General features: G+C 32.3%; 2 protein-coding genes across 2 annotated transcripts; both read left to right on the top strand.

The window, feature by feature from the left end:
• The first annotated feature begins 1,011 nt into the window (after positions 1-1,011).
• LOC143072559 (transforming growth factor-beta-induced protein ig-h3-like) lies at positions 1,012-15,454 on the top strand. Its single transcript, XM_076247558.1, has 15 exons — positions 1,012-1,241; positions 3,713-3,832; positions 4,249-4,380; positions 5,845-5,939; positions 6,450-6,637; positions 7,115-7,297; positions 7,937-8,087; positions 9,720-9,860; positions 10,219-10,431; positions 11,499-11,635; positions 12,250-12,405; positions 12,677-12,787; positions 13,902-14,048; positions 14,366-14,456; positions 15,057-15,454. Exons 1-15 carry the CDS (start codon positions 1,042-1,044, stop codon positions 15,308-15,310), a joined length of 2,319 nt encoding a protein of 772 aa, XP_076103673.1. The 5' UTR covers positions 1,012-1,041; the 3' UTR covers positions 15,311-15,454.
• A 2,981-nt stretch (positions 15,455-18,435) lies between these two features.
• LOC143072552 (toll-like receptor 4) lies at positions 18,436-21,399 on the top strand. Its single transcript, XM_076247546.1, has one exon. It carries the CDS (start codon positions 18,583-18,585, stop codon positions 21,187-21,189), a length of 2,607 nt encoding a protein of 868 aa, XP_076103661.1. The 5' UTR covers positions 18,436-18,582; the 3' UTR covers positions 21,190-21,399.
• Positions 21,400-22,369: the final 970 nt, after the last annotated feature.

Genomic DNA, 22,369 nt, shown 5'->3' with positions numbered 1-22,369 from the left:
TTGAGGATTGAAAAGGAGACAACAATACAACATTAGACCAGAATTATGTAAATGTAATTAACTAAAGTTTGTGCACTGTACAGCATTCAACAGTGTGCATAACCCTTATCGTAGATCTATTATAGTAAACTATAGTTTACTGTAAGGCTAAATGATTGACGAATCAACATGATGAAAACCGTGGTTTCTAAGTAAAAACAACATCCTGGATCAGAATATCTTTCTGAGAAGTCTCCAAGCGCTGGGTAAACAAACACATCATAACACTGGTCAAAAGGTTACAAAGTACGATCTTGAATATCGTAAACATGTTCAAACAATACCAAAATATCGACCATAGCAAAAATGTGGTTAATTTTTTTAACAATTAAAAAAATTGCAAAAAAAAAATGTTCGTTTCCGATATCTAGCATAGAAATATACAGTAGAATTACTATATAGTTTCTTATGTAACTGTAACTTGATACGCAGCATAAACGAAATGCAAACGTTCTCTGAATGAAGGTCACATAAGTGATAAGTATTGATTAATAATTTTTCAGAATTAGTTTACATATATATACTACATCGAACAAAACTAAATAAAAAAGAAAAGAAATGAATATTAATATTTTTCTATGACTCTTCACAAATTTCCTTCTCTGATTTCTTCATTTGACGCAAATGATGATTTTGATTGAAATAGAGCAAAGCGGTTAACATTTATCAGAAAGAGATTTTATTTACAGATATATGCAAATTTCCTGTTACATAAGCAATAATGATTCATATTTTGGTTTTGGATCTTACCAACAGGGAAAGTTCAAAATATTAAAATATTTTTAAGTTTCTAACAATGTAAACAAGGCGTTCTCTTATCTTTTAATAATTAAGTTATCCTATATCTTTACTCATACAATATAAACAAACTATACTTACTGTCTTAATGTCTTTCTTTGTTTGTCATGCATATGCTTAACTCCCCTACAGCGAAATAGAATAACCCACATTCACCTTCACATAAATAAACTGTACTGACATAACACCCTCATCATCAGCAACATGAGGAAGATTGCGATAGTTGTTTTGATTTTCGCCGTATTTTTGGTGATAGCAATAGAATCTGGTTCTCGGAGACGGTACAGGAAAAACAAACATGCTCCTGGATTTAGACGACATGTCATAAATGACGACGATTGGGAAGCCGACAGTAACGACGACGACAGACCTTTTAGACCCTCATATAGGTGGTCACGTCGCAGGTAAGAAGACCAATGACTTTTCTTTATTTTTTATTTTCATATTTTTTTTAGATCTTTTTTCATATTTACTCCGGATTATTTTCCTTTTTTTCTTCTAAATATATATTATAAATCTAGTATAATATATAAAAAGAAAGCGATTACTATTATAATTTTGAAAATAATCGCTTTCTTTTTATATATCTAAATTGCAACGGCAAAACAAAACAGTTATTATTTCTTGATAAAGGGTTACTGCTCACAAGGAAGCTATTAAACCAAGAGTTCCAAATGGTGAAGTTGAAATCATCCCTTCGTAAATTTTACGGACGCCATCACGAGTTGGTTGACCGTTATGGAATAACCGTTTCACAAATGATATCGGATATGTTCCTTACGTCGTAACTACAATCCCCTTCCCTTTCATGAATGTGACCTACCGAATTAGACTATTTACCGGATTTGTAATCACATAAGCAACACGACGGGTGCCACATGTGGAGCAGGATCTGCTTACCCTTCCAGAGCACCTGAGATCACCCCTAGTTTTTGGTGGGGTTCGTGTTGTTTATTCTTTAGTTTTCTATGTTGTGTCATGTGTACTATTGTTTTTCTGTTTGTCTTTTTCATTTTTAGCCATGGCGTTGTGAGTTTGTTTTAGATTTATGAGTTTGACTGTCCCTTTGGTATCTTTCGTCCCTCTTTTATTATGTTGACGAAGAAAATTTCAAAGCAAGAAGGAAAAATTGCATTATTTATCATAAACAACCATAAAATCACTCTATATGTATACTCTGTATGTTGTTGTAATACTCAGTTGTAATAAACAAGTAAACCTGCTAGTGTAAACACTTGAATAATACGAAGAACACTTAAAACAACAAGTAGTTGACTCATAATATCATAAAGTTATATGAAAGTGAAAAGATAAGTAAATAAAGTAATCTATAAAAAAAATTAATACAAAAACAAATTTGAGTGAGGTTACACGATTATTTGATTATGCACTATGTATAGCGCCAAACAAAACAAATGTAGTAGTATCATCAGTGTAATAGAATGTTCTTGACATTAAACTGGCATGCTTTCTTTTCTGTAGCATGCATAAAGATACAAACCTCTCTTCTACATAGTGATTTAATATACAAGTTTGAAAGATTTACAGTCAAGATATTCTGCATGAAGGATCGACCCCTCAGCGCGACATGATTGAACGGTTGCCTGAAAATATACTACTAGTTTGAATTAATCGGGAATGACTGTGTCCTGATGCAAGTTTTCAAAACCTCACTTTTCATTTCTTATTTAGGTAATAATATGACCATTTTTAAATGAAAATGAATTTCTGTAAAAAATTTGAGTCTACACAAGTCAGTGGCATATAGCGATCTTCTGGACGAAAACAGTTCACCTACTGTTTCATATCAAATTATACATTATCAATTAACTGATATTCATTATGCTATTGGTACATCCCAACCAACCACTTAACAAAGTAAGTGAATAGCAAAAGAAGTGTGGTATGATTGCGATTGAAACAATTATAGGTCATCGTTTATGAAAATGACAGGGTTAATTAATGTTTGTGAGCTCTCAACCCTCCAGCACCTTGGTAAATTGTGGAACAACACAACATCAAACCAAATTGTAAAAATCAGTTTAAAAGACCTCGACTCAAAATGGAAAATTACGGTTGCCGGATTTGGCCATCTCGCGTTTTCTCCTTTCAGTTTGCAAACGCGAAATCGAGAAATCGAGAAATAGGGAAATCGCGAAATCGAGAGTTCGAGAAAGCGAAATCGAGATATTGAGAAATCGAGAAATCGGGAAAACGAAAGCACGAAATCGAGAAATCAAAAAAGCAAAAAGCGAAAACGGGTAATGATTTCTCGATTTCGCATGAAATTGAAAGGAGAAAACGCAAATACGCGAAAACCGCGAAATGGTCGAATCCGGCTACCATAGAAAACAAAACCTTTATAGAAATGTCATGCGTCTATAGCCCTTTTTTGGATTGATTATTATAAGGAACACTCAAACTGAAAAATATGACAGTCAAGAATGTATGAATACCTTAATACTAGAAGACCTGTAAGACAAATAAGGGACATAAAATGAACATCCAAATCATATGTATAAGGTTAACTTTGTCTGAGGGAGCTGGACCTTTATTTTTTTCAACTATTTGTTAAGTTTTCAACGGGGAACTCAAACAGGTATGTTATAAATTATGTCAGTACCAAAGCACCGACGATAACATTTCAACACCAATGGTATCCGCCCAGTCATTTCAACACCAGTGGTATCCGCCCAGTGCCAGTAAACGAAAAATACACTTAACTGAACTAAAACAACCACATTAATTTTAAAACCAACATATTTGACTCAACTAAATGGGATAATCATCATTAACATCATCATCAGTGGCAGCAGCAGAAGCAACTATCATGACTTTATTCAATTAAATGAACATCTGTTTTTTTTTATTTTAGACCAGGGAACAGAAGGTTCCAACTGGGTTTCAACAACAGAAGGAGAGGTTATAGTTTTGATTTTGACTTTGACTTTGACTTTGACTTCAATTTTAAACAAAGAAAACCATGGTATGAAGGGTAAGTACAATTTATGTCACGTGACTGTTTTATATCACATAATTGCCTTAAACATTTCCTATATTTAACTTCATCACATCTTAGACTTACAGCAATAGCGTTTTTATGCTGGTTTGAAAATGTCACAGACAGTCAAGTTATACTTGTTTCCTGTTGGTGATGAGAGGATTTCTACAACGAAAGACTCAACAACTGAACACACCAGACATAAGGATTCATGACAGCAACTGAATTTACTCAAAATCAAACAAAAATATAGTTGCAAACAGCTATTCTATAATGATGGTACATTTCAAAGAGATTTTTTTGCACACTAAAAATTATCCTTTGAACAAAAGTAAAATCACATGAGTTTTCTGCAAGTTTTATCTTTTGATATTGCCATTTGTATTTTTGGGTATATTTGTCTTTTTTAGGCCAAACATTTGTACGTATAAAGATGTGATCAAGAATGAATCCAGTTCTGACGAAAATGAGATTACCAGCCATCACGTGATTAGATCTCAAGTCTGTGATGACAAAGGATCTTCCTACAAGTGTACTAATAGGTAATGTTCATGATATAGCCGGGTGAAATGGCGTTCCGTCTAAATGTAAATCAACTGAGAAGGAAGATTCGCTCCTTAAACTTTTATTTTAGCAGTCCGGCAAGACCAAACAACAAACTCCAAACTAAATGTCCAGTAACATACAAACAATAACAGTATATATAAGCACAAGCAATTAACGGATTAACAGGATTAACAGATGACAAATTAGAAATAACAATAGATTAAAAGAATAATCAGTGTCCGACACGTATTTGTAGATTACAGTCGAAACTGTCACAGAGAATTAATAATGAAATAAATAGAGTAAATGCATTAAAGAACTTTGTCCAAGATTATGACACATAATCCATGTAAAACACTTATGTCTAAATTTACAAAAAAGGCTAGAATTATAAAGTAAATGCAAAACCTAAATATACATTAAAACAATTGAATTACTAAAATGTTGTTTAAAATTTAATTTCATTGCACAGTCCAAATAGTCTGGTCATAATACTTTAAAGTAAAATAGCACTGAAAAACCGAACTCCAATGAAAATTTTAAACGGAAAATTCTTTGTGAAAAGGCAAAAATGACTTAATTATTATCAAAGAAGTAACCTTTCACTTTTCTATACATAGATAGAGTAAAACGTACAAATGTTCTCATGAATAATGTATAATGTATCGTTCAACAAATATGTAACTATGTATTTTTTGTTAAAGTACTGTGTCTGCTAGTTTAGGGAGATTCCAATTCATTCAGTTAGTGTTTGTTTTGCAGCATTCCTAAAATGTTTATTATGTTTTATGTCTTCCTAAACTGTTCGGAGCTGCTGAAATCTACACCAAAGTACATTGATAGTAGAAAGATTTCATATCAATATTCAGTGGTTTTCTTTTGTCTCCGTCTGTTTTATGTTTTGAGGTATTTACAAGTATAGGAATGTGTATACATGTACGTAGATTTCCTTCAATTTAGACAGTGGTATAAACGAACCAAACACGCTTCTATAAATGTAAAAAAACACGATAATTTAAACCTTTATTCACATAATATTGTTTCCATTATCAAATAGTCTATAAAACTGGTTTGTAATTACTTTGTGATAACGATATATATCTGGAAAATGTTCTGTTTTATTTAACAAAACCTCTATATCAAGTTTGGTGCTGACTGGTTTTCTGTACGTTGGCAATTCTTCATTACATAGATAGAAGGCAAACTATGTATAAAAATGTCTTTTTTACAGTTGTTATCATTGTTCGTTTCTATGTATGTTGGCGTTTGTTTTGTTGCACTTGAGTGTTTCTGTTGTTCCGTTGTTTTCTTCTTATAGTTGATATGATTCCCTCGGTTTTAGTTTGTAACCTGGATTAGTTTTCTCTCAATTTATTTGTGACTTTTGAACAGGGTATATTACTGTTGCCTGTATTTTTACATTAGTTGATCAACTCTTACTTTTTAATTTGACGTTTCAGCATGGTGGTGGGTGGTAAAGAGGAAACGATTGTCGAGATAAAGGAATGCTGTCCTGGCTTTACTAGGAACACAAATCAAATTGGTTGTCCAACTGGTATGTATAATAAAATAAAATGAAATTACCATGTACTAGTATATATTTGTTCTGTAAATAGATTTCAGGAATCATCCACAAAAGGTTGAATTATTAAAAAAACTAAATGCCAATACCATATTCATTCTAGTTTGGTATCTTTGGCGTATGATATTTGATGATGGATACAATTTTACAAATGTTTATCCATTTCGACCGTCATCTTGCAAAATAAAGACACAAAAATATATGTGGTGATATGTTATATTTCAACACTGTACTTCAAAATATTGAATTGAAAAAACAGGAAATGTCGTCTCTCTTCATATCATTGGAAACGCATAATGCCAAATGCTGATAAAATCTAGGTTTAAGAAGTTCATAGACATTTGTATGTTTAATTCAAAAGTATTATCAAATTAGAATAATGATTATTTCAAAGCACATAATACTGGTAGGATGGTACGGATGGCGACTCAGAAAATAGAAATGTAATTTGCTTACTTGTGTTTTCTTCGCTTATTTATTTAGCTGTAGAAACAAAGAATCTGCTGGAAAAAGCAAAAGACTTGAATCTCACTAAGTTTATAGAAGCGATTAAAATAGCTGGATTAGAACAAGATTTAAAGAATGGTAACATCACCCTATTTGCACCTGTTGACAAGTCCTTTGATCAAATGTCTGATCTTTTGGCGCCAAAATCACAGATTACACTACAGGTAAATATGATTTAATATTGTCTTCAAATATAGATATAACGCTAGTCAATAAGGGTTCAAAACTTTATAGTAGATTATGTTCTATATAATTTCAAAGAGTATTAATTAAGTTTCCTTCATGTGCTAATGTTTATCTTTTCTCTCGCTTTATTACAAGGGGATCGTATTTTAAAACATGGGATCGCTGACAAATCATTGATGAAGCTATTTGTTTGATTTTTTTGTCCTCGATTGTCTGTCAATTGATTTTACCTTTTAACTGTTCTCACAGACACATGTTTGATTGTTCTAATACCTAAAGCATACTGGCACTTGGATGATTGCTCAGCTACCGAATCCTTACAGTGATATCATATTTAGTTTTGTTTGTTTTGGTCTATTTTCTGCAGGATACTGGCATTTTGTTGGTGTCTCAGCCGCTGATTGATACAATGATCTCTGATTTAAATGTTTTTGTTTTGGTCTATTTTCTTACAGGATACAGGAGTTTTGATGGTGTCTCAGCCGTTGATTGATACAATGATATCTGATTTAAAGGCCATGTTACTTGGTCATCTGTCACCAGAGGTCTATACCAGCAGTCGATTAAATGATGAACAGCTCATTGACACAGCAAGTCCATATAAAAACAAAATCAGAATTAATTTCTATGACAATGAAGTAAGTTTACGTAATTTTTTTGTAGAAAACAAGTAAAATTTAATTAAATTTTGTTTTGATAATATTATATATATTTGTGTAAAATTTAGCTAAACGCTTCTTTCCTCACTCAGCGGGATTATATATATGCCACGATGCCAAAGAAGCAGTGGTTTCCACTGAGTGGAGAACGTCGGATAACATTATTGGGATAAATTTTAGACTTAGTATATGTAAGCTGAGGTGTTAGCCTTTAACCAAAAGATTTTATGTCATACGTTTAGAACATATTGAAGAGAACTACTTTTGTCCTTTTAAGACGAATATATTTGGGTTGTGTCTGCTCAATCGATGGGTTATACTAGTTTATAAATAATTCTTGTTTCAAGAGGATTATATCAATAGCCAGATTTAATTTAGCACATCGTTTTTGCAGGATTGTTGTGTTCTATGATTGATCAAGTTAACAGAAAATGTTTTATCATAACATTACAAATATGTGTTTGTAATACTCATTGAAGTTGCCAAATACCCTAATACTATATTTTGTATAAATTTGTAAAGCACCATAGTGTCTACTTTCTTCATTCTAGTTTATGTACAACTGTTTCTATTTTGTTTCTTTATATATCTATTGAGGTATTTCTTTTTATTCTTAAGCTTATGACTGCAAACTGCATAAAAGTAAAATCTCGGGATGCAGTAGCCACAAATGGAGTAATAAACGTTGTTGAAGAGGTCCTAGAACCTGTTTCTGAAACGTTGATGGAAATTATTTCATCTGATCCTGAAATGAGCTACATGAAAACTGGTATGCTATTATCATATTAAACTGCGTATGCATTGAAATAAAAATATAAAACTATTTGCCTTTAAAGGTAAATATAGGGCCGACTTTCTCAGCTTTAGTTCATTCACAGGTTCAAAGTCTAAGTTGTCATTTGTCATATGCTATAAACATATATTTTTACATTTTTATAAATTTAGATTAAATCAAAGCGCTACGCTACATGTTCTCGTTGAAGGCACTTATCACACATTGAACATTATGACTGCTGTTCCTTTATTTATTTATTTTTTTTACCTAGTATGCCTGTTTGATTTTTTCCACACATTGTTGTCAAAATAATGAATTTTGAAGCGACTGGTATACAAGTGAAAGGTTTAGCTAGCTATAATAGCAGGTTTATTAGTCCACCATTTTTACATAAGAAAATGCCTGCCTGTACCAAGCCAGGAATATGACAGTGTTGTACCCATTGTTTTAGCTTTTGATAAGAGTCTTATGTAGACGAAACGCGCGTCTGGCGTACTAAATTATAATCCTGGTACCTTTGATAACTATTTCCCTGGAATTAGGTATTTTGTTATTTTGCTTTTTGATGATGTGTAGAACATTTCGAAATGGCCCTTGTGTGAAAAAAATATGTAAGAAAATGCCCTACCTCATTACTTTCCAAATAATTACGTATGAAAAAAAAAGATAATAGCCAATATTACTAGAAGGTTTTGAGAATGACATTCTATGAATGCTCTTTAATTAGTTATCAAAAGTACCAGGATTATAATTTAGTACGCCAGACGCGCGTTTCGTCTACATACGACTCATCAGTGACGCTCATATCAAAATAGTTATAAAGGCCAAACAATACAAAGTTGAAGAGTATAAAGTTGTGCCAAATACGGCTAAGGTAATCTATTCCTGGGACAAGAAAATTCTTAGTTTTTCGAAAAATTCAAAGTTTTGTTTCAGGAAATTTATAAAAATGATCACATAGTTGATATTTATGTCATCACCTCGGGGACGAAACGTCCACCAGCAGTGGCATCGACCCAGTGGTGTTAATAGTTATCAAAAGTACAAGGATTATGATTTAGTACGCCAGACGCGCGTTTCGTCTACATAATACTTTAACTGCGTATTTGATTTGAGTCTTCCAACTTCTTTGATGGTAGCTCCCCTGTAGATTTTTTTTGTAAAAGAAACGCTTGACTGGTATACACAGTGTAAACTAGTCTTGCATCTTTATACGTTGTACTTTTCCTGTATTTGGAAGTGTATCATTTACCACAGAAGAGGGAAATTCGTACAGTGTAAATTTTGGTTAAATTTGTTCGTTATAATTTCCTTTGAAAAAGTAAAATGACAAATACCTGCACTCCGAGGAAAATTCAAAAAAAGGAAATTCCCTAATCAAATGGACTGGCAAAATCAAAGGCTCAAACACATCAAACGAGGTTAACCTTTCAGTTACAGTTATATATACCGAAGAAGGTCCTTATCTAATGCCACACATCACATGAACTTCCAACATAGTGAATAGTAGATAATTGTTTGTCTATGTTTTGTAATGATTAAATTTGCATAACATATTTAAAAACCTAACAAGTAATCAAATTGAGGTTTTATAACAGCAAGATATATTTAAACATTTGAATATAGCAATTGGCAAGAGTGGACTTGGAAAGATGTTCCGTGATGAAGGCCAGTTGACGTTGTTTGCACCAAGCGATAGTGCATTCAGGAAATTGTACCCAAATCTCCTTTCAAGAATTTTGAATGGTGATACCGAGTGTTTGATAAGTAAGTATTGTTTTCAGAAACACCCTTCATTCACCAGTAAGTGTCATCCTCAGTTTTAACATTAATTACGTGAAAAGAAAAACATAAAATCTTAAAATACTGAACTCCGAGGAAAATGCAAAATGGAAAGTCTCGAATCAGAAAAGAAATGTCTTTTTAAAAAGGTAAAAAGAATTATCATTGGTGCATTACTATTTGTGTAATAGGAAACTTTTCTTTTCCTACAATGAAGCTTTTTTATATGCTGCTACTAAAAAAGAAGTGTTTGTAGGAAGATTGGCATTTGAAAGATTTATGATAAAGTCCATCCTTGTATGATAGTATTTGACCATCAAAAACGTTTTTTCTTTCTTTTCAGAGTTGTTAAAAAATCACGTTCTTCCTAATGTAATATGTTCTCAAGCTATACAAGGCAGATCAAAGTCTAGGAACTTGTTAGGCCACATGCTTAATCTGACAAGAGCTGCAGACGACAAACTATTTATCAATGGCGCGCAATCTGTTGATATCGATGTCATGGCTACAAATGGTGTATTATATGTGATAGATGATATTTTGGTCCCTGATGAAGGTAACTAGAATTTCTCTAAGTTTATGGAGAGTAACATTTATTCCGTTAATTGGAAACGAGTTATTTTAATAGTAAGGTTTTTTGTCAAGCTGCATTATTTTTTTCTAAAAGGCAGATAAAGAGAAAAACAGATGAAGAAAATTTAGTATTCCAATTAAGGATCCATGATGGTGAAAATGACAATACTGCTCTATTAGACTATTTAGATCAACATGTTTGCGGGCGTATAATGGTATGACGTTGTCGTCGTCCCGTAGTTGTCGTCTCGGGAGACATTTGGTTTTCAGACAATAACTTCAGTAAAGGTGTATGGATTTTTATGAAATCGTACCACAGATTCTATACCACAAAAGAAAGGTTGGAATTGTTTTTGTTTGTGTTATTGTCGTAAATGTTTTGGAAATAGTGACTAAAACAAGCATGTTTCTTGTTTCAAAACAATACCTTATGTATAAGTGTATGGATCTAAATGAAAATGTACCAAAAGCTACATACTGCTGAAGGAAGGTTGGGTTAAATTTAGGGTTATGCTGAAACTGTATAGAAAATAGGGACTAAAAGTAAATGTCCAATTTAAAGTTTTTAGACCACATACATATTGTGTCAGAAATCTATTCTATGTCTATACTTGTCCAAACTATTCGTGGTTTGACCTATTCGGTCGTATCATGCTGAGCCTTGCCGATTTTTTTTTATTGATTTCTACATTGATTTGTTTCTTCTCTATTGAATAGCGAGATCGATAAACTACTATCGCCTTTGATATGATACCTATCTGTAATGAATATTTGATAAATTTACAATTAAAAAAAACCTTGAAAATAAGTTGTGAACCTGTTCAGAAGAAATGACAATCACCTCTTACTTTCGATTTATTAACCACGATAAATAATTAAACGTCTTTTAGTCGAAATACGTGTACGTGTACTCACAGACTCCATATACCTGAGTCACTCAGCCATCTGAATTTGCAATAATTGTTTTTTCTTTGATCACGAAAAGGCTGCACTGGAAAAGTTCTTATAAAACAATGATTTGTACTTTTTTTCTTGCATATTCATATTCAGCATTGGATGTGTTAGATATTGCACGAAGATCTGGAGCATCAGCTATTGTAAAGTTGATTGAGGATACAGGCTTGGCCAAAACTTTACAGACGACACAAAATCTAACACTGTTTGCTCCAAGCGATGCAGCCATTGGTGTAAGTATTGTCAAACATATATTGTGGGGTAGGCTATGAGAAAGTTTTTAAAACATCTTAAGTATCCCTTAACGAGGTTGACAGCGGCCAATAAAGCGCGACAGGGCGCCCACGTTTGCAATAAACTAATAAGTTCAGCGTAAGGTTCGGCATATAGATGTATCTTTAAAAGACCGACCATGCTTCATAAAAAGGTGTGCCTTGTATTGTGAAGGATTATGAAGTGTGTTCATTTCATTTACATATTTAAGATCTCTGATATACAGTTGGTTCTAATCATTTTACAGTGTACAATGTTGCATTTTGAAGATTTCATCAACTTCTAATAAATGAGAATCCCTCTGACATATTTTGTATTCTACATTGACTTCTATTAAGGTCGACGTCCAAACGTACATTTTTAATGCAATTATTAAATACTTGAAAAACATTTTTGTTAAAAGCAAGGATGTTGTCAGTCAGAATATGTAACATTCAAAAACCTATACTAGTAGTATTTTCAACACTTGACATGCCATGAATATGGATTGAATTGAATATTTAACGTTAAATCTTGAGATACCAATGAATAATCATCCACAAACAAAATGAAGTCTGCTTTAATATGTCTATAGAATTTAGAGAAGATTCCAACAGATCCCACAGAACTAATGAAATTACTATCGTACCACGTTGTGCCATCTGAAGAACATACTTGTAGATTATACAATGACCAACAACTAGATACACTAAACAACGGAAAGCAAATCAGATTCAACGAGTATACAACGGTCAGTATAATCAAACGTCACTGTATTTATTGATAAATGTCTTTTCGAAATTCTAATGATTGAAAAAAGAATTGTAAAAAGAAAAGATGTAAACATAAATTATTACAAATGCTACTTTTTTCACACACAAATATTATGATTATGTTTTCTGAAAGCTCTTATTGAGGGAACTGCTAATGTTTTTTTTATCAATTTTGTTTATGCTTTCATCTTTCCAATCTACCAGGGAAATTTATAATTTAGTGTAATTTAAACGTATTTGCATTTTCAGCCATTTCCTTTTGCGAGATTCGATTGGAAATGGGTTCAGACTGCACAGTGTGCTACCATTGAGAAATCAAACATCAGAGCATGTAATGGAATAATTCATATTGTTGACAAGGTATGGTAACATTTTATGGTACTTAACTGGACAACTTAACACAAACTTAAGTCGAAAGATTGGTGACATGTGAAGCATAATGTACAATTAACAGAAAAATTGGTTTTGTATTGCCTAAAACGATATTTTTTTCATATTATTCAGAAAATCTTTAAATCGAAAACAAAAATATTAAGTCATCAAATCAGAGTGGTAAATTAGAGTCAATGGTAGATTGCCGATGTTCAAATCTGGTGCATACATTTACAATACAAGTCAAGCTAAAATAACCGGATTAAATACTTGTTATACGGTATTGATATTGCTCATTGTTGAAGGTAATACAGTGACCTATAGTTGCTGACTTCTACATATATTTGTTTCTGTTGGGATGTTGTTTCTTTAGCAATCATATCCCTCTTATTTTTATACTGAGGAAATTGCATGAACTCTAAAGTGCGCGAATTCTGTACGTCGACAGTGTATTCTATTATTAAACTATCAAAGATAGAAGGCGTTTACTTGAATACGTCAAAAGAGCGTTTCGTCTGAAGACGACTCATCGGTTACGCTCGAATCAAAACAGTCTATAGGCCGAACGTTTACGAAGTTGACGAGCTTTGACAAGCTGAAATGCCGAATGTTTGTGCTAAATTCGCGTGACGCAATCTATTTCTAGGGGACCATACAATAGTTATCAAAGGTACCAGGATTATAATTTATTACACCAAACGCGCGTTTCGTCTACATAGTTTTAAAGCCAAACAAATACAAAGTTGAAAAGCATTGAGGACCTAAAAGGTTGTGCCAAATACGGCTATGGTAATCTATTCATAGGATAGGAAAATCCATAGTTTTTCGAAAAATTCAAAGTTTTGTAACAGGAAATTTATAAAAATTACCATATAATTGATATTCATGTCAACACCGAAATGCTGACTACTGGGCTGGTAAAACTCCACCAGCAGTGGCATTGACACATTAGTGTATATAGTTATCAAGGGTACCAGGATTATAATTTAATACGCCAGACGCGCGTTTCGTCTACATAAGACTCATCACATATAACGAACATACGCTATTATAACGACTTTTTTTATTTTACACATTTTTTAATGGTCATCATTTTAAAAAGGTTATCATGCCTCCAGCTGGATCATTACTGGATGTTCTTGCTCTTGACAACAGATTTACGGAATTGGTACAACTGATTAAAATAGCAGACATTGGTGATATGTTGGAAGAAGATGGTCCATTTACTCTATTTGCACCTACAGACGATGTAAGTACAAGTTATGTTGGTTCTAGAAATAAATTGCACCTTAAAAAAGGACTATTTTGAAATATTAGTTTTTTGCAGCAAAAGTTCATAAGAAAATTAACAGCAAATCTAATGTTTGATATGCAAATAACCGACTGTAAATGCATACCTAATGCCATTGTAAAAAAAAATGAGGCACTATATCGTCACATAAAGATTAACCAGCTCGAGATGGTTGGTTCCAGTTAATTATCCGCATATATTGGACATCGCAATGTGTTTAAAGTAAGGAATGAAGATTATTGTTGTTTTCTAAGTATCAAGATTTTTTATTTCAGGCTTTCAAACGAATTGATGATGCAGAATTACAGAACATTGTGAACGATAAAGGAAAGTTAAGACATGTACTATACAATCACATTTTTAAAGGTACAGTAGTTTGCCTCTTGAAATATTCAGTACAACTGATAAAAAAACCCAACATTTTCGGACTAATATCTGAAGAAAAAAAATGATTTGAAAAGACAATTAACCTTTAGCATGAAAGTTTTTTTTATAGGAAAAACTCATCAAACATTATTTTATAAATCATGTTTGTATTGCTATATATTTGGAATCGTAATGTTAACTTTGGAGCTATTACAGCAGCTCATACATATCTGGTCTGACTGGCTAAGTATAAAAGTTGATCTAATTGAAATGTAAATGCTTTAGAGGCTCTTTATTCAAGAGCCTTTTGTGTCTTTATTTTTGTGCAATTTGTTTTCTTTATTTAGATTCAGGGAAATCTTGTGAGCATGAAAAACGGGATTAAGCTCACAGTAAGTTTGTACATGTGCTCGTGTGATATGATGTGCTCAGTGTCCAATATTTTTTGGAAGTTTCTGTTTTTCTATATTTAAGTATTTTAAAACGTTTATAACCGTTACAAACCAGAATTTCGTCGCAAAATAGCTATTTAAATAACCATATCATTTAACTAAATTAAGGGAGGAACATATAAATAAAAGATCTTTGTTTTAATTTCAGATCAGATTTGTTGCTCAGGTTTAAGCATAGTTGCTGCAAACGTAGGATATGGAGCGAGGCAATTAAAATCAATGTCCGAAGAACGATTTACAGTTGATGAAATGGGTAGCAAAACTGAAATCGGTGGATCACAAATTACTGAATGTGACATGAGCTCAACCAATGGCGTCATACATGTGTTAGACGAAGTAATCCTCAAACAGAAAAGAAAGTTCATGGGTGATGATGATTTCTGGGATTGGTTTGGGATCTGATTGCAGTACGATAAATACTATTAGTTTGTTTTATGTGAGAAAGTTCAGAGTTTTAAAATTATGTTTATTATTATGTTTGATGATTAATTTAAAAAGAAAAAAATAATTTCATATTTTCATTTAATAAATGTATTATCAAAGCGATGTTTTTTGTTTTTATAACTTTGAGGTTCATAGAATTTCACTTTATCATTAAACATGGTAAACATAAATTGAATACACACAACTACACACGTGAAAATGTTAGGGTTCAAGGTTTAAACACTTAGCCTTATCTATTATGTTATTTTCACGATCCTTTAAGAAGGAAAAGAAAAAAAGTGGAAACAAAATGTAAACAGAGGATTGATATAGTTGTTACTTGCGTTATCTTTTATCTTAGTGTTACGGTTGTGGCACCACGTAATACAGAAATGGCTGCGCACTTGATAGCAATGTCATTATTCCGAGTATCTTTTAAAAGGTTTATGTAAAGAAGTGAAATATGTTATCAGAGACTATGCTGAATATAGCAGATTACAATACTGGTAATTTCAGAACAGGAGATGAATGCGTCCATACATATTTTACAAACTAGGTTATACCTAGGGAATTGTTGTCTAATGTAAGTTAATAAGCTTGCGCATTTGGTGCCCGCAAGAGATACCAAAGAGATTTTCGAACTGAAAATAGAAAGCGATTTGACAATGCCACGGCAAAACGACATACAGACAAAAACTACACAACACGCATTATAAAATAATTAATGACTGAGTATCACATACACCATCGAAAACCGCATGTGATCCCATGTGATGCAGAAGATGTACAGATCCTTCTTCACTACCAGCAACCGCAATGTTGCTCGTGTAAGCACAAACCAGGTAATGAGTCTAATTCGGTAGGTCACATCCGGGAAATACATGACGTGATTGTTGATAATTGATTCTGTTAAATTTTCAAGCTGAAAGTAAGTTTGATTTATCGCAGCAAAAATCGTATACACTGTAATGAAAATGAAATTAATTCAAGTACAATAAAGGTAACAGTAGTTTACAGCTGTTCAATAGTCATACGTGTAAATTGATTAAGCGGTCAGCGTGAAACACATCAACTATAAATTGAAAACATTGTTTTAATATAAACACTGAACTGCTACAAAAATAAACGCCAAAATACATAAAACGGAATATTTGCTAACAGCTGCCAGATTCCTAAATTGGTAAGAAAAATAATGGAAACAGTTAACCTGGTTAAATTATTGTAACACTTTTTTGCTGCATTTTCTTTGTGCTTTGATTCCGAAAAGTTATGAATGGGGTACAAACACTTATAATAATTCTAACTTCAACGCAACATATATCAACTGACGGTTCGTCACTGATGAGTCTTTTGTAGACGAAACGCGCGTCTGGCGTATATACAAAATCTAGTCCTGGTATCTATGATGAGTTTATTTATTTGCCACATGTGGAGCATTATCTGCTTACCCTCTCGGAGCACCGACATCACCTCCCGTTTGAGTGAAGTCGTGTTGCTTTGACTTTAGTTTTCTATTTTGTGTTTTGTGTACTTTTGTATCTGTTTGTCTATTTTTACTTTTTGAACTATGGAGTTGTCCGGGTTTTTTTTCGACTTGTGAATTTGAATGTCCCTCCGGTATCTTTTGCCTCTCTTTTGCATATATAGTATTGAGTCTGATAATAATAAAATTAACGGTATCAATTTTCTTGCACCAGATGCGCATTTCGACAATACATGTCTCTTCAGTGATGCTTGAGTCTGATAATATATGCCGTTATTGGATGCTGGCAAAATTCGAAATAAGGGATTTTTTAATAAAAAAAAATGATTTACTCTATTATTGGTATGACTATATTAAATGCTAAGGGAGACAGATTAAACCATTATCAGAATGTCTCTTTGACCACTCTTATTTGATTCATAGTTCTTCGGATTTGTTCGTCTTTACCCTAAACACTCTCTGAATTATCTTAATTTCGAAAAGTCATTACTCGCTCCCAAAATTTAAAGAAAATAACATTTTTTGTGTAAAAAATATTTCTTTCTTTGGAAAACAGAGGTTTAATGGAATATAATTTGAAATACCGCTTACATTCCGTAACAAAATTTCATGCAATTTTACAAATTGCATATTTTGATCAAATTCTATATTTTGTTTTGCCTGTTCGATTCGAAACACTTATGCTTTTTATGTAATTCCAAACAGTTAAGGAGGGACACAGAAATTTACCAAAATTTGCATTTATGTAAATTGAATTTGTAAATAAAAGGAATTATCTTAAAACAAATATGTTCCCTCTTAGTTGGGATGGTAGAGACCAAGACAGACAAAGTACTTACTCATATAACGGCTTGATGAAAATGGTAAAGTCTTAGTATAATACTCATCTGAACAGAATGTGAAATAACAGTTGTAATAATGAATTCATCCGTCTTATGAACCGTTGTGAACTTTGAACTAGGTAATAGGTAGCTGCAAATTCTTAAATATAGTGCACTGAGATTGATGAGAAATGCGTATTTTTCTGTGAATCAATTGTTATAACATTCAAAGAAAAAGTGTTTCCCTGACTTATGAGTGAACATAAAAGAAATTAAAGTTTGCTTTTGAAACATCAACGTTTTAAGGGTATAACTTTACAATGTGAATCCCTATTAATGAATCTCCGCATGAAATGTTATAGTTTGAGAACTGTCTCGTACTAAGGAATTGTAATAAGTACTCTGTTTATAGGAATATGATATAAGTTTTTTTCCCTCGTAACGTTGGTTAATATTGTTAGCTTTTGTCAATGTAATGGACTACCCTTTTTGAATTTCCCGTGGAGTTCGGTATTTTTGTTTTAATTTTTCATTCACACCAACAGGTAGTAAGTATAACGATGTACTTATAAATGAAATCAATCAATAGGACAACTACTCTTAAAATACAAATAAGTTATGCTCATCACAGGAATACAATGGCAAAGCGACATGTGAAGTGATTCCAAGGTAAACGTAGTGTATTCACATCAAATATAATTATTTCCTTGTTGTTGTTGTTTTAAGTTTTTTTTTTAAATATGGTATATTTTAGTTTTCTAATTTCTCAGTGCATGAACAGGAAGTAGATATTTTTATAATACACCAGTTAAATTCAAATTCATGTGAGCATCGCATTTTAAATAATCTATTTAAATAAATTTGGGATGGAAATTCCAGTGAATGAGGAACAAAATTTGTATTTTTATCATCACTTCAAATTGCATGGAAGTACATAATATCTAACTATGTCCATGTTTGTTTTACTTTTGTTTTACCTGTCATGGCTTTTGGATAATATTGTATGTAAATCAACGTGCGAAATTAAGAAATGTTCCGCAAACTGTGAAGGGAGGAATTTAACACATGTTCCGAAAGGATTACCAAGATCAATTGAAAGACTGGACTTGAACAAAAACAACATTATCGAAATAGAAGCTAATGCTTTCGCACGTTACCAATTACTTCAGTATATAAGTTTACATGGAAACAAGCTTACAACGATACAGTGCAGTTCATTTAATGGATTAACAAGACTAACAACACTCGATTTAAGCAACAACCAATTAAATATACCTACAGAACATACCGGTGACGTATTTAATTATTTGAAATCATTACATAACCTTGACATTAGAAGAAATTTCGACAGTTTTGATGAGCATTATCCGTTCTTAGGTAAACTCGTTTATTTGAAATTTCTTGCTATGGATCTTTTTCATAATTCTGATTTTTATAAATTAGGTTTGCTAAATCTGATCAATCTACAAAAACTGGTATTCGACCAATGCAATGTAAATTATCTAAAGAATATAACATTTACAAATTTACCCTCAAATATCAAAGAATTACATTTAAGAAACTGTAACCATATCAAAAATGTACAGACAGGAGTTTTAGTGCCATTTAAAAACCTTAGGACATTAAGTATTCACAAATCTACGATGTCGCTTCTAGATGCCCTCAGTATACTTAATCCCTATGAAAATAAGACAATGGAAACGATTGAGTTCATACAGGTGAATTCTGGTTATCGTGGTCCAACAGAAGTGGCAGCTCCAGACGCTGTTATAATAACTTCAGAAATGATGAGATACTTACAAAAGATATGCGTGTCCAATCTTATATTATCTGAGTGTGGAATTGTAGACTTTAAACCTAGATCTCTACTATACTATGAAAGGCCAGAATGTTTCAAACAAATTGTTTTTTCTGGAAACCGATTTCCGATGATGAATAAATTCATGGAGTTATTGCCACTCGCTCATAAATCGGTAAATTTGACTTTATTTGATTATTCGTACAATCCTTTGTCTTTTTCTGATGAAATAAAGTATTTACATTATGAAAAAGATGTTACAGATATTAAAACTGAAATGTTCTCGGACCAATATTCTGTGTATGATGAAGAAAGAAACGAATTAGAAAAAAGTTCATATGCGTTTAAGAAATATATTGAACCAAGGTGTTATTCTGCAACTCAAGAATATGAGGACAAAAAGGAGATTGTGCAATTGCGTTTAAAACTACCAGAAAACTTGCATACATTAAGATTATCACATTTTCTTAGAAAACTAGAATTACTAGGAAATATTTTAATTCTGACGGCCCCAAATTTACAGTATCTTGATATTAGCTACTTTAATGCTAATTGGTTTCCGATAATACAATTTAATGGGTCAAATAATCTGCGGTTTATCAATTTTTCTGGAACAACATTGTCAACATACTTTTTATCATCGATGCCTGAACTAGTAAATACTACAAATGTTCAAATGAAATATACTCGACTAGGTCACACGTTTCAAAGATGTCCAACCGCCTTAGAATTTATCCCATCAGTTGAGGTATTGGACATTTCAAATAATAATATTTGGTTTCTACCGGAAAATGTCTTTGTGAACAACAGTGAAATACAAAACCTCAGCATATCATATAATTTGCTTTATGACATACCAAAGGCAGTTTTATCTCTACCGAATTTACAGTTGCTTGATATTAGTCACAATTTCATTCAATCCATTAATGAAACAGTACGCAAATGGCTTGAACAACAAAACTTAAAGTATGGGAATACATTTAAACTATTTCTAAAAGGAAACCGTTTAAGATGCATGTGTGATACTCTTGAGTTTGTCAAATGGATCACTAAAACAAATATAAGTTTTGATGAACCAAAAGGAGATTACCTGTGCACGTTAAAAGATGGTACAGTTATAACTATTTCAGAAGTGATGCAGAAATATCATGAACTCTTTATAGACTGCAACAGTGGGCACTGGCTTCGAATAGGAATCGCTCTACTTGTGTCGTTTGTTGTATTAACCATACCAGTCGCCCTTGTGGTTAATTTCAGATGGCAACTGGCTTATTGGATTTATAGAAGATTTAGATTAGTTATCGAGGAGAGAATGAAATTAAAAACTAAGTATGACATATACATTTCATATGGTGATCAAAGCTTACACTGGACAATAAATACTTTAATACATAAACTTGAAAATTCGTGGAAGATGATCACATGCTTAGATGACCGGGACATTCTTGGTGGAGACATATGTTCTGATGCAATTGCAGAATCCATAAGTAATAGCAGGAATGTGATTTTTGTTATAGATCATTCATTTCAAGACCGTATATGGGGAAAGTTTGAAATACAAAGAGCAAAATATGAAAAATATGCCGGGAATCTGCAGCACATCATTATAATAAAAAAGCACAATATTACAGTGCAAGACTTTCCTTCAGAACTTCGACAGATATGGGATGATGTTGTATTTATAGAATGGTGGGACAATGACGATAGCGTTGGATGGGACAGGCTGAGAATTGCACTCTTTCAAAAAGTGCTATAATTTTTTGTTACGCCGACGTTTTTTAATTCACTGTACATTTATTTTGAAAGAAGCTTATAAAAAGTTTAAATGGCGTTTAAAATTATAATCCTGGTACTTTTGATAACTATTATATGTTTTTTATTACGTTTTGTCTTTTCATTTGCGTAAAACACCTTTTCAGAGGGAGCTTGTTATTTGTACATTAAAGCACATATTCATCTCTTTGTATTAATTTTCTAGTCCAAAGTCCCAAAGCAGAATGTTTTGTAGAATGTTAACTTTGCACAAAGACACAATATCTGACTAATTCGGATTACAAACGAAAACACATCAACTGTAAGAGGTCACAAAGGAACAACAGGAACACTGCAGTGCAACAATAACAAATGCCAATATACATAGAAACGAACTAAACAACTACCATATTCTTGATTTGGTACATGACATTTTTAGAAACCAATGGTGGGTTGAACCTGGTGTTGCAGATAGTAAAACTCCCCGCTTATATGTCAATGTTACAAAATATCGCTAAAATGACAAAACTACGCGACAGAAATACAGTACAAACACACCCAAGCACTCATCACGAAGAAACGCACAAACAAATAATATACATTTAGTACTCGACACAACATACAAACCGCAAAATAACGAACAGCTTCCTTACTCGGCAGACAGCACATGATATCACAAACAGTGACACACTTATGTAACAAATACGTAATTTTGAACTGTATACAATAATTTTCACAAAAAAACATACAATTATCATAACACTGACGGTATTGAAATGCTATTTTATAATTATTTGAACTACAAACGATAAGACATATCACATTATCCACCAGAAATCACAACAGATACATAAAAAAGATTAAAAACCAATTGTTCAGAGAACAATTGATGGTCTCTCCACCAGTAAGGATCTATTTTTATATGAAAATATAAAAATTTGGTTTTAAATGTCATTTTCAAATGACAGCTTATTGTACGCTGATTCCAAAAATATATGGTTTCTATATAAACAGATATAAATAAGGGAGAAAATTGTGTACTTCCTTTTCAAAAGATGTTACCTCTGGTATTGTTTGATAGTTAACTCGACACTGATTCCAAATATACTTTTACATTGATTTAGTACATAAAATAGCTACTTCCGGTTTACAATAGATCACTACCGTTTTGGTTTTTCAAGGTC

This window comes from Mytilus galloprovincialis, chromosome 1 (genome assembly GCF_965363235.1).
Source record: "Mytilus galloprovincialis chromosome 1, xbMytGall1.hap1.1, whole genome shotgun sequence".
Taxonomy (NCBI): Eukaryota; Metazoa; Mollusca; class Bivalvia; order Mytilida; family Mytilidae; genus Mytilus; species Mytilus galloprovincialis.
The sequence above is the reverse complement of the archived record's forward strand: the minus strand, read 5'-3'. Positions and strand labels throughout refer to the sequence as shown.

Bases quoted from the DNA above. Each gene is read 5' to 3' on its own strand.
- LOC143072552 (XM_076247546.1), top strand. From the start codon at position 18,583: ATGTCCATGTTTGTTTTACTTTTGTTTTACCTGTCATGGCTTTTGGAT.
- LOC143072559 (XM_076247558.1), top strand. From the start codon at position 1,042: ATGAGGAAGATTGCGATAGTTGTTTTGATTTTCGCCGTATTTTTGGTG. The intron at 8,088-9,719 runs GTATGCTATTAT...ATTTGAATATAG, and splicing joins AATGAGCTACATGAAAACTG to CAATTGGCAAGAGTGGACTT. The intron at 9,861-10,218 runs GTAAGTATTGTT...CTTTCTTTTCAG, and splicing joins TGATACCGAGTGTTTGATAA to AGTTGTTAAAAAATCACGTT.